Source organism: Procambarus clarkii, chromosome 19 (genome assembly GCF_040958095.1).
Source record: "Procambarus clarkii isolate CNS0578487 chromosome 19, FALCON_Pclarkii_2.0, whole genome shotgun sequence".
NCBI lineage: Eukaryota > Metazoa > Arthropoda > Malacostraca > Decapoda > Cambaridae > Procambarus > Procambarus clarkii.
The window spans coordinates 18,505,957-18,519,855 of record NC_091168.1 but is presented as its reverse complement, the minus strand read 5'-3'; the positions used below and the strand labels follow the sequence as shown (position 1 = coordinate 18,519,855).

The window sequence follows — 13,899 nt, the reverse complement described above, 5'->3', positions numbered from 1 at the left end:
AACTTAGATCTGATTTGTGACGTCACTGATGGTGACTTAACTCAATAATTAGAATACTCTTGATGTTGTACCCAGTACTATTATACAATACAATTTTAATACAAAATGAATAAAGGCTAATTTCTCTAACTTACTGAATACTATAGGATGATTCATTATACGCAACTATGAACAGAGACGCCCGCCATTTGTGACTCAGACCTGCTAATCCCCAGGGGAATGTGCGTTGAGAGGTCAGGTCCGTACCCGAAACTTCTGGAACCTTCTGGAATAATTCTTACAACAGCCTAGTTTGTTACATGGTGTCCTCTGGGCCCCCATGGTGTCCTCTGGGCCCCCGTAGAGTCCTCTGGTCGCCCATGGTGTCCTCTGGGCCCCCATGGTGTCCTCTGGGCCCCCGTGGTGTCCTCTGGTCCCTCATGGTGTCCTCTGGTCCCGCATGGTGTCCTCTGGGCCCTCGTGGTGTCCTCTGGGCCCCCGTGGTGTCCTCTGGGCCCCCGTGGTGTCCTCTGGGCCCCCGTAGTGTCCTCTGGGCCCCCATGGTGTCCTCTGGGCCCCCGTGGTGTCCTCTGGGCCCCCGTGGTGTCCTCTGGGCCCCCATGGTGTCCTCTGGGCCCCCGTGGTGTCCTCTGGGCCCCCGTGGTGTCCTCTGGGCCCCCATGGTGTCCTCTGGTCCCCCATGGTGTCCTCTGGGCCCCCGTGGTGTCCTCTGGTCGCCCATGGTGTCCTCTGGGCCCCCATGGTGTCCTCTGGGCCCCCGTGGTGTCCTCTGGTCGCCCATGGTGTCCTCTGGGCCCCCATGGTGTCCTCTGGGGCCCCCATGGTGTCCTCTGGGCCCCCATGGTGTCCTCTGGGCCCCGTTCCCCACCTCCACCAGTAGTGAGCATGGCAACAGCTACGGTCTCCAATCTTCCTGCGTTACCACATGTTCTCTTAATGAACAGAGTTTATCATTGCCGCTCCATCATTGCCAGCAGCAGCAGCAGCGGCGGCGGCGGCGGCGGCAGCAGGAGCAGCAGCAGCAGCAGCAGCAGCAGCAGCAGTAGCGGCGGCGGCGGCGGCAGCGGCAGCAGCAGCAGCAGGAGCAGCAGCAGCAGCAGCAGCAGCAGCAGCAGGAGCAGGAGGCCCCCCCCCTTGCTTCTCTCCGTCAGTCCCCGCCTGTGAGGGAGAGCGCCATAACACCGACACTTCCCCACCCTAAGTTTCCAGTCATTTTAATACCGGAGCTTGTATTATCTGGCGAGGGGGGGGGGGGGCGGGAGGCTTGGAGGAACCAGGAGGGTGAGAATGGTGTCCTGAAGGATGAGACACACTCCTACGCCTCCTCCCTCATGAGCTATCCTAATCAGAGAGAGAGGCAGTGTCACCGGAGAGGGGTCTTGAAGACTCTGCTGAAGCTCGGCCAGGGTCCCTATGGTCCGGCGGGGTCACTGGGGTCCGACGGGGTCCCTGGGGTCCGACGGGGTCCCTGGGGTCCGGCGGGGTCCCTGGGGTCCGGCGGGGTCCCAAACGGTGCGCTATAAACCTTCAGGGGCAAGTCAGGCTATCTACAGGCAAATCATTTCTAGGAAACTACCAAAAAGGAGGAAGAGAGATGATAGCTTCCCTGGCACTGTGCAGGTGGTCAAGGTCACGTGAGGAGAAGGGGCATGATGGGGCAGGCCCGTCAGTCCTCGGGGTAAGACAAGACCACTAGAATGGACTACCAGGAGACAACCAGACTCCCTCAGACCAAGCTGTACCCACCATTCAGGTATGAAAAAGAGTTCCCAAGAAAACCAGCACCTATCCCACGTCTGGCCAGAAGACCTTTTTAATGCTTTCATGAAGCAGGAACAAGAGGCTTGGATCTTCCAGACCAGGCCAGAAACCCTCCAGCCTTCCTCGTCCGATGAAGACCAGAACTTCAAAGAAAAGAAAACACCTTCCTACCCCTTCTTCTCCCTAAAGCAGACTAGGATCTATCCATGGGCCGGCCATCAGAGCCCCTTCCCTCCTCTCCCTTGTTGCAGACCCGTCGTTACCCGGGGCAGCCCAAAGCCCCCAGGAGAGCTCCTGGTGGTTATAGAGCCATAAACACTAGAGCCAGTGAGACGACCGAGCTCTTTCTTGGGTATGGGCGGTGGGCGTCGCCCCCCAGCCTGCAGCCTGCACCAACTCTCTCTCATTCATATTACCTGCTACAGTCTGTGAGGCTCTGGAGCTGCCTGCAACTGCTCTATCCTCAAGTAAATATATTATACATATGGAATTATATTTTCCCTGTTAACATTTAACAAATAAGTCGACAGAGATTGATAGATACACATACATGCAAACACGGAGCCAGACCTACATGGGAAGAGTATGAGAGGTGCAACCACACATTATTGCAATCATAAAGAAGAAACTTATGGGACTTATGAGGAATGTTGTCGTTGCATGCTGCTGTCAGGTGATCAGATGTGAGATGAGCAACAGATGAAGAGAGCCACCTGCTCCACCTCCTATGGTGACCCCACACCTGTTCCTATGGTGACCCCACACCTGCTCCTATGGTCACCCCACACCTGTTCCTATGGTGACCCCACACCTGCTCCTATGGTCACCCCACACCTGCTCCGGCTCCTATGGTGACCCCACACCTGTTCCTATGGTGACCCCACACCTGCTCCTATGGTCACCTTACACCTGCTCCTATGGTCACCCCACACCTGCTCCGGCTCCTATGGTCACCCCACACCTGCTCCTATGGTCACCCCACACCTACTCCTGCTCCTATGGTCACCCCACACCTACTCCTGCTCCTATGGTCACCCCACACCTGCTCCTATGGTCACCTTACACCTGCTCCGGCTCCTATGGTCACCCCACACCTGCTCCTATGGTCACCTTACACCTGCTCCGGCTCCTATGGTCACCCCACACCTGCTCCTATGGTGACCCCACACCTGTTCCTATGGTCACCCCACACCTGCTCCAGCTCCTATGGTGACCCCACACCTGTTCTTATGGTGACCCCACACCTGTTCCTATGGTCACCCCACACCTGCTCCGGCTCCTATGGTCACCCCACACCTACTCCTGCTCCTATGGTCACCCCACACCTACTCCTGCTCCTATGGTCACCCCACACCTGCTCCTATGGTCACCCCACACCTGCTCCTATGGTCACCCTACACCTGCTCCGGCTCCTATGGTCACCCCACACCTGCTCCGGCTCCTATGGTCACCCCACACCGGCTCCTATGGTCACCCCACACCTACTCCTGCTCCTATGGTCACCCCACACCTGCTCCTATGGTCACCCCACACCTACTCCTGCTCCTATGGTCACCCCACACCTATTCCTGCTCCTATGGTCACCCCACACCTGCTCCTATGGTCACCCCACACCTACTCCTGCTCCTATGGTCACCCCACACCTATTCCTGCTCCTATGGTCACCCAACACCTGCTCCGGCTCCTATGGTCACCCCACACCTGCTCCGGCTCCTATGGTCACCCCACACCTATTCCTGCTCCTATGGTCACCCCACACCTGCTCCGGCTCCTATGGTCACCCCACACCTGCTCCGGCTCCTATGGTCACCCCACACCGGCTCCTATGGTCACCCCACACCTGCTCCGGCTCCTATGGTCACCCCACACCTGCTCCGGCTCCTATGGTCACCCCACACCGGCTCCTATGGTCACCCCACACCTACTCCTGCTCCTATGGTCACCCCACACCTATTCCTGCTCCTATGGTCACCCCACACCTGCTCCTATGGTCACCCCACACCTACTCCTGCTCCTATGGTCACCCCACACCTGCTCCTATGGTCACCCCACACCTGCTCTCGTTCCTATGGTCACCCCACACCTGCTCCGGTTCCTATGGTCACCCCACACCTGCTCCGGCTCCTATGGTCACCCCACACCTGCTCCGGCTCCTATGGTCACCCCTCACCTGCTCCGGTTCCTATGGTTACCCCTCACTTGCTCCCACACCTATTGCTACTCACCCCACACCCGCTCCCAGACCTATCGCCACTCACCCACACCCGCTCCTACACCTATAACCTACCCCACACCTGCTCCCACACCTATTGCCACTCACCCCACACCTGCTCCCACATCTATCGCCACTCACCCTCACCTATAACCAACCCCACACCTGCTCCCACATCTATCGCCACTCACCCACACCTATAACCCACCCCACACCTGCTCCCACACCTATCGCCACTCACGCACACCTGCTCCCACACCTGCCACTCACTCCACACGGTTGTTCAATATCCTCCCAGCAAGTATAAGAAATATTGCCGGAAAAAAGTGGAAGTCTTCAAGAAGAAATTGGACAGTTTTCAGCAACAATTGCCTGGCCGCCCTGGGCTGTATAGTGGACATGTGGGCCTGCGGGCCGCTCCAAGCAACAGCCTGGAGGACCAAGCTCTCACAAGTCAAGCCTGACTCCAGGCCGGGCTTGAGGAGTAGAACAACTCTCAGAACAAAATATAAGGTACAATCCAGGTCCACCACCAATGATCCCTTGTACATCCTCCTCTTCAACATCCTCCTCTTCAACATCTCCCCCCCCCATTCCTAAATGCCTCGCTCCACCCATCAACCCCCCCCCCCATCCAAGAATCAGGGGCCAGAGTCACGAAGCAGTTACGCAAGCACTTACGAATCTGTACATCTTTCCTTAATCTTTGGCGGCTTTGTTTACGATTATTAAAGCGTTAATGAGCTCCGACGCACCAGGAGGCTGTTTATAACAATAACAAGAGTTGGTTAGCAAGTTTTCATGCTTGTAAACTGTTTAATAAATGTAACCAAAGCCGTCAAAAATTTAGGAAAGATGTATACGTTCGTAAGTACTTTAGTAACTGCTTCGTGAATCTGGCCCTTAGATCATACCTGGAGAGTGTTTCGGGAATTCTACTATTCCCCGAGCCTCGGCCTGAGGCCAGGCTCGACTTGTGATAACTTGGTCCAACAGGCTGTTGCTTAGAGCGGCCCGCAGGCCCCTAAACCACTCCATCGATCCCCTCCCCCCTTACCCCCCTCACCCACACCTACTTACTCCCAGATATTATACACCCTCGTATCGCTTATCCATCTCCTCTTCCTCCAATCCAACAACATCCGTTTGTCTTGTAAACTATCCGCTCTTATCATCCAAGAATCCAAGTTGATCATCCAATCATATCATGCAAGTCTCTGCAACACAAGGGGCTTGTAGAGATGGAAACAAATACTTGTGATCAGTGTGGAGTGTAAACAAATGGGTGCACGCTGAAGCACAAGCCCCTAGAAATCACCTCGACTTTCAGACTGAGGAGTAAGTGGGAAAAAAATGACCCAGGTACAATATCTAGGAGGCAGGGCTCCAGAGCTACATTTTGATTTGCGTTTTCAGATTTATATAAACACGCACGCACGAACGCTCGCACGCGCATGTGCACACACGCATACACACACACACACACACACACACACACACACACACACACACACACACACACACACACACACACACACACACACACACACACACACACACACACACACACACACATGTGTGGTGCCCATATCTTAAGAAGCACATCAACAAACTGGAAAAGGTGCAAAGACATGCTACTAAGTGGCTCCCAGAACTGAAGGGCAAGAGCTACGAGGAGAGGTTAGAAGCATTAAACATGCCAAAACTAGAAGACAGAAGAAAAAGAGGTGATATGATCACTACGTACAAAATAGTAACAGGAATTGATAAAATCGACAGGGAAGATTTCCTGAGACCTGGCACTTCAAGAACAAGAGGTCATAGATTTAAACTAGTTAAACACAGAAGCCGAAGAAATATAAGAAAATTCACCTTCGCAAACAGAGTGTTAGACGGTTGGAACAAGTTAAGTGAGAAGGTGGTGGAGGCCAAGACCGTCAGTAGTTTCAAAGCGTTATATGACAAAGAGTGCTGGGAAGACGGGACACCACGAGCGTAGCTCTCATCCTGTAACTACACTTAGGTAATTACACTTAGGTAATTACACACACACACACACACACACACACACACACACACACACACACACACACACACACACACACACACACACACACACACACACAGTTACGGTGAAGGGTGAGACCTACGATTGGCGTGAAGTCACCAGTGGAGTCCCACAGGGCTCTGTACTCGGACCTTTCCAGTTTTTGATATACGTAAATGATCTCCCAGAGGGTATAGACTCATTCCTCTCAATGTTTGCTGACGACGCCAAAATTATGAGAAGGATTAAGACAGAGGAAGACAGCTTGAGGCTTCAAGAAGACCTGGACAAGCTGCAGGAATGGTCGAACAAATGGTTGTTAGAGTTTAACCATAGCAAATTTAATGTAATAAAGATAGGGGTAGGGAGCAGCAGACCAGATACAAGGTATAATTTGGAAGATGAAATACTTCAAGAGTCAGAGAGAGAGAAAGACCTTGGGGGTTGATATCACGCCAGACCTGTCCCCTGAAGCACATATCAAGAGGATAACATCAGCGGCATATGCCAGGTTGGCTAACATAAGAACGGCCTTTAGAAACTTGTGTAAGGAATCTTTCAGAACATTATATACCACATATGTCAGACCAATCCTGGAGTATGCGGCTCCAGCATGGAGTCCATATCTAGTCAAGCATAAGACTAAACTGGAAAAGGTTCAAAGGTTTGCCACCAGACTAGTACCCGAGCTGAGAGGTATGAGCTACGAAGAGAGACTACGGGAATTGAACCTCACTTCGTTGGAAGACAGAAGAGTTAGGGGGGACATGATCACCACATTCAAGATTCTGAAGGGAATCGATAGGGTAGATAAAGACAGGCTATTTAACACAAGAGGCACACGCACTAGGGGACACAGGTGGAAACTAAGTGCCCAAATGAGCCACAGAGATATTAGAAAGAACTTTTTTAGTGTCAGAGTGGTTGAGAAATGGAATGCATTAGGAATTGATGTGGTGGAGGCTGACTCCATACACAGTTTCAAGTGTAGATATGATAGAACCCAATAGGCCCAGGAACCTGTACACCAGTTGATTGACGGTTGAGAGGCAGGACCAAAGAGCCAGAGCTCAACCCCCGCTAGCACAATTAAGTGAGTACACACACACACACACACACACACGTAACTTCGCGGTTCGGTGGATAGAGCTCTGGGGGCGTATTCCTAAGGACCCGGATTCGATCCCCGGCAGAAGCAGAATCATTAAATGGGCAGAAATTCTTTCACCCTGCTGCACCTGTTCACCTAGCAGTAAATAAGTTCCTGAGAGTTAGACGGCTGCTACGGCATGCTTCCTGGGGATGTGTATGAGGGTGTGTTAGAGTGAAATATATGTAGTAAATATCATAGAGGAAAAATAAATTGGTTAGAGAGGCAGGGTCCAAGAGCTAATAGCTCGATTTTGCAGATACAAATAGTAAATACAGATAGGAAAAACACACACACACACACACACACACACACACACACACACACACACACACACACACACACACACACACACACAAACGCACACACACACACACACACACACACACACACACACACACACACACACACACACACACACACACACACACACACACACACACACACACACAAGGGTGTGTGTGTGTGGGTGTGTCAAATAAGGCAAGAAAGAGAAGGGTGGGCAGACTACATATTTTTGGATTGCCAGAAAGCCTTTGATACAGTGCCACACAAGAGGCTAGTGAAAAAGCTGGAGGTGCAGGCTGGAGTGAGAGGGAAGGTACTCCGTTGGATACAGGAGTACCTAAGCAACAGGAGACAACGAGTCAGTGTGAGGGGTGAGGTCTCAGATTGGCGAGACGTTATGAGTGGAGTCCCGCAGGGGTCAGTCCTTGGACCTAAACTGTTTCTGATATATGTAAATGATCTCCCAGAGGGTATAGAATCGTTTCTCTCAATGTTTGCCGATGATGCAAAAATTATGAGGAGGATTGAAACTGAGGACGATAGTAGGAGGCTACAAGATGACCTAGACAGACTGAGTGAATGGTCCAACAAATGGCTGTTGAAGTTCAACCCGAGTAAATGCAAAGTAATGAAACTAGGCAGTGGAAACAGGAGGTCAGACACAGGATACAGAATAGGAGATGAAATACTTAATGAAACGGACAGAGAGAAAGATCTAGGAGTTGATATTACACCAAACCTGTCTCCTGAAGCCCACATAAAAAGAATAACGTCTGCGGCATATGCGAGGCTGGCTAACATCAGAACAGCGTTCAGGAACCTGTGTAAGGAATTATTCAGAATCTTGTACACCACATATGTAAGACCAATCCTGGAGTATGCGGCTCCAGCATTGCGCCCGTATCTTGTCAAGCACAAGACGAAGCTGGAAAAAGTCCAAAGGTATGCCGCTAGACTAGTCCCAGAACTAAGAGGCATGAGTTACGAGGAAAGGCTGCGGGAAATGCACCTTACTACACAGGAAGACAGAAGAGTAAGGGGAGACATGATCACAAGATACAAAATCCTCAGGGGAATCGACAGGGTAAACAAGGATAAACTATTCAACACTGGTGGGACGTGAACAAGGGGACACAGGTGGAAACTGAGTACCCACATGAGCCACAGAGACGTAAGAAGGAACTTTTTCAGTATCAGAGTAGTTAACGGATGGAATGCATTAGGCAGTGATGTGGTGGAGGCTGACTCCATACACAGTTTCAAATGCAGATATGATAGAGCCCAGTAGGCTCAGGAATCTGTACACCAGTTGATTGACAGTTGAGAGGCGGGACCAAAGAGCCAAAGCTCAACCCCCGCAAGCACAAATTGGTGAGTACAAATAGGTGAGTACACACACACACACACACACACACACACACACACACACACACACACACACACACACACACACACACACACACACACACACACACACACACATACATACCCCACACACATACATACCCCACACACTACACACACACACACCATACAGGTCCCCCCACCCCATAGGAGAAGCAGAAGAGAGTCAGTTTCAGGGTAATGTACTAGAACATACATGACAAGCAAGGAAGTGAACTAAGGGAAAGAGCACAAGAAGTGAACCCAGATGTAATTGTACTCACTGAAACAAAACTCTCTGGAATCACAACGAATGCCGTGTTTCCTCAGGAGTACACAGTAATAAGGAAATAGAGGGAAGGTAGGGGAGGAGGCAGAGTGGCATTACTAATGAGAAAGGAATGGAGTTTCAAGGAGATGACTATCCCAGGTTGTGAGGGTTTCAGAGACTACATAGCAGGCACCATGACAATGGGAGAACTAAGAATAGTAGTAGCAGAAATATATAACTCTCCACCAGAAGACCCAGTCAAAAGTATGAAGACAACACCATGGCAGTTAACACAATAATTGAGAGAGCAGCCTCTGCTGCCTGTAGAAATAGATCCCACCTGCTCATCATGGGGGACTTCAATAACGGAAGGATTGACTGGGAGAACAAGGAACCGCATGGAGGCGAGGATACGTGGAGAGCCAAACTATTGGAGGTGGTGACTAGAAACTTTTTAACCCAGCATGTCAGAGAACCCACAAGCATGAGAGGAAATAATGAACCAGTGAGACTCGACGTAGTCTTCACTCTGAACGACTCCGACATAAGAGAAATCGGTTTTGAGACCCCAGTAGGAATGAGCGACTATAGTGTACTGGTGTTTGAGTACCTGATTGAAGAAGGGTTATTGAACTCAAGGAAGGGTACTTGAAAACAAAAGGCTGGCATTCCGAAAGGGAAACTATGAGGAATAAGAAAATTCCTAAAAGATATAGCATGGGAAACAGAGCTCAGGGAAAAGACGGCCCAAGACATGATGGACTACATCACGCAAAAGTGCAAGGAAGCAGCAAACAAGTGTGTCCCAGTTCAAGAGGAAAACAGTGAAATAAAAATGAGAAACCCATGGTTTAATCAGAGATGTAGGCTAGCAAAGCAGCAAAGTAAAAGGGCGTGGAGAAACTATAGGAATAACAGGACACTTGAGAGCAGAGAAAGATACCAGAATGCCAGGAATGAATATGTCAGGATGAGAAGAGAGGCAGAAAGACAATATGAAAATGACATCGCAAGCAAGGCAAAGACTCAACCTAAATTGCTGCACAGCCACATCAGGAGAAAAACAACATTAAAGGAACAGGTTATGAAATTAATGATAGGGGCAGAAGGATTCACTACAAACGACAAGGAAATGTGTGAGGAACTGAATAAGAAATTCCAGGAGGTCTTCACCTTAGAGCAAGGAGAATTTCCAGAGATAAGAGAGGAAATAGTTAACCAGGAACCACTGGAAGAGTTTGAGATTACCAGCAGGGAAGTAAGGAAGTGTTTACTAGAGTTGGATGTGACAAAGGCTATAGGACCAGATGGAATCTCCCCTTGGATACTAAAGGAAGGAGCAGAAGAACTGTGCCTGCCACTCTCCATAGTGTATAACAAATCACTGGCAACAGGGGAACTGCCAGAAATTTGTAAAGCAGCTAACGTAGTCCCGATATACAGGAAAGAGGATAGACAGGAGGTACTGAACTACAGGCAAGTGTCCCTAACCTGCGTACCATGCAAGCTGATGGAGAAGATTGTGCGAAGAGAGCTAGTGGAACATCTGGAGCGAAAAAACTTTGTAACACAGCACCAACATGGGTTCAGGGATCGCAAGTCCTGCCTCACAGGGTTACTTGAATTCTACGACCAGGCAACAAAAATCAGGCAAGTAAGAGAAGGGTGGGCAGACTGCATATTTTTGGATTGCCAGAAAGCCTTTGATATAATACCACACAAGAGACTAGTGAAAAAGCTGGAGATTAAGGCTGGAGTGAAAGGGAATTACTCCATACTCCGATAAACGAGGACCTAAGCATCAGGAGACAACGAGTCAATGTAAGGGGTGAGGTCTCAGATTGGCGAGACGTTACAAGTGGAGTCTCGCAGGGGTCAGTCCTTGGACCTATACTGTTTCTGATATATGTAAATGATCTCTCAGAGTTTATGGTTTCGTTTCTCTCAATGTTTGCTGATAATGCAAAAATTATGAGGAGGATTGAAACAGACGACGATAGTAGGAGGCTACAAGATGACCTAGACAGACTGAGTGAATGGTCCAACACATGGCTGTTAAAGTTCAACCCGAGTAAAAGCAAAGTAATGAAACTAGGCAGTGGAAACAGGAGGCCAGACACAGGATAGAGAATAGGAGATGAAGTACTTAATGAAAAGGACAGAGAGAAAGATCTAGGAGTTGATATCACACCAAACGTGTCTCCTGAAGCCCACATAAAAAGTATAACGTCTGCGGCATATGCGAGGTTGGCTAACATCAGAACAGCGTTCAGGAACCTGTGTAAGGAATCATTCAGAATCTTATACACCACATATGTAAGACCAATCCTGGAGTATGCGGCCCCAGCATGGAGCCCGTACCTTGTCAAGCACAAGACGAAGCTTGAAGAAGTTCAAAGGTATGCCACTAGACAAGTCCCAGAACTAAGAGGCCTGAGTTACGAGGAAAGACTGCGGGAAATGCACCTTACGACACTGGAAGACAGAAGAGTAAGGGGAGACATGACCGCTACCTACAAAATCCTCAGGGGAATCGACCGGGTAGACAAGGATAAACTATTCAACACTGGTGGTACGCGAACAAGAGGACACAGGTGGAAACATGAGTACCCACATGAGCCACAGGGACGTTAGAACAGTGATGTGGTGGAGTCAGCCTCCACCACATCACTGCATTAGGCAGTGATGTGGTGGAGGCTGACTCCATACACAGTTTCAAATGTAGATATGACAGAGCCCAGTAGGCTCAGGAATCTGTACATCAGTTGATTGACAGTTGAGAGGCGGACCAAAGAGTCAAAGCTCAACCCCCGCAAGCACAAATAGGTAAGTACAAATAGGTGAGTACGCACACACACACATACACACACACACACACAAACACACACACACACAAACACAAACACATACACACACACACACAAACACATACACACACACACACAAACACAACACAACCACAAACAGCAACATGAGTTCTGGAAAGGGAAATGTATACAAACCTTCTGGAATTCTATGATAAAATAACGATGATAAGACAGGACAGAGATGGTTGGGCAGACTGCATTTTTCTGGACTGTCAAAAAGCCTTTGATACAGTACCGCACATGAGACTGCTGTTCAAGCTCGAGAGGCAGGCGGGGGTAGAGGGAAAGGTCCTAGCATGGATAAGGAACCACCTAACAGAAAGGAGCCAAAGAGTTACGGTAAGGGGCGAGAAGTCGGACTGGCGAACAGTAACAAGTGGAGTACCACAAGGATCGGTGCTGGGACCAATTCTATTTCTAGTATATGTTAACGACATGTTTACAGGCGTAGAGTCCTACATGTCGATGTTTGCGGATGACGCAAAGTTGATGAGAAGAGTTGTGACAGATGAGGATTGCAGGATCCTCCAAGAGGACCTGAACAGGTTGCAGAGATGGTCAGAGAAATGGCTACTGGAGTTCAACACGAGTAAATGTAAAGTTATGGAAATGGGACTAGGTGATAGGAGACGAAAGGGACAGTACACAATGAAGGGGAAATGCCTACCTGTGACGACGCGAGAAAGAGACCTGAGCGTGGACGTAACACCTAATCTATCTCCTGAAGCACATATAAATAGGATAACGACATCAGTGTACTCTACACTGGCAAAAGTTAGAACATCATTCAGAAACCTAAGTAAGGAGCCATTTAGGGCGCTTTACACTGCCTACGTGAGGCCAGTCTTAGAGTATGCCGCCTCATCATGGAGTCCCGATCTGAAGAAGCATATGAGGAAACTGGAAAAGGTTCAGAGGCTTGCAACGAGACTCGTCCCAGAGTTACGAGGGATGGGGTATGAGGAGCGCCTGAAGGAACTGTGCCTTACGACACTAGAAAGAAGGAGGGAGAGTGGGGACATGATAGGAACGTATAAAATACTAATATTGACACCTCGACAACCATTCATTTCCAACTCCCTTTCTTGGAAGAATGCCACATACGATCGGGATTCCTCCCTTGCTCCTAATTAATTCTATGGCTTTCTTATACCATTGTATCAGTTCCTCACTCCTAACTCGTCCAACATCATTACCCCCTGCACTAATTCAAATAATGGGTTTGTTCCCATTTCCCGTCATAATATCTTTCATGTTGTCAACAATATCTTCAATTCCAGCTCCCGGATAGCAAATCCTTAACCTGTTTCCCCTGTCTCTGGCACAAAACGTTCTGTCTAAATACCTCACCTGGGAATCTCCCACAACCAAAATTCGCTTAGTTCCTTCTTTTTCCTTTTGAGCACCTTGAGGGACCTGCGCTTCGTTGTTCTTCGTTGCTTTGCCTTTATAAGGCTCACCACTGCTCTCGTCCTCCAACACGGCAAATGCGTTAGAAGTCCTTAGGATATCAGTAGGCGGCTTTGCCAAAGTCTTCTTAAGGCCCCTATCCTTTACGACTTTCCAAGACGAGGTCTTTTTAATATTGGTCTCCTCCTTTGTTTCTTCTCGATGTTGGTTCAGCTGTCGTACCTCCTCCCGTAGAGAATCTAACTCTGTCTTCAGAGCTCCAACTGGATTCATCAGTTCCTTCACTTCAACTTCCATATTGCTATGATAATATTACTACAATCAGGAGCTCCAGCTAACATGCCCTCTCACCGTGACTGACAAGTTTATGTTCCAGTTAAAGAAGTTTCCAGTTTGTCCAAATTCAATTATCCAAGAATCAACTCTCTGGTGGACCGTCACTATGTATTGGTACTTTTTGGTGGGCCGTCACTCATTATTGGTACTTTTTGGTGGGCCGTCACTCATTAT

At 49.3% G+C, this 13,899-nt stretch overlaps 1 protein-coding gene across 1 annotated transcript; it reads right to left on the bottom strand.

Moving 5' to 3' along the window:
• Positions 1–417: 417 nt before the first annotated feature.
• Positions 418–13,686, bottom strand: LOC138366309 (uncharacterized). Its single transcript, XM_069327336.1, has 2 exons — positions 13,325–13,686; positions 418–913 (listed from the first exon to the last, which is right to left on the bottom strand). Exons 1-2 carry the CDS (start codon positions 13,684–13,686, stop codon positions 418–420), a joined length of 858 nt encoding a protein of 285 aa, XP_069183437.1.
• Between the last annotated feature and the right edge of the window lie 213 nt (positions 13,687–13,899).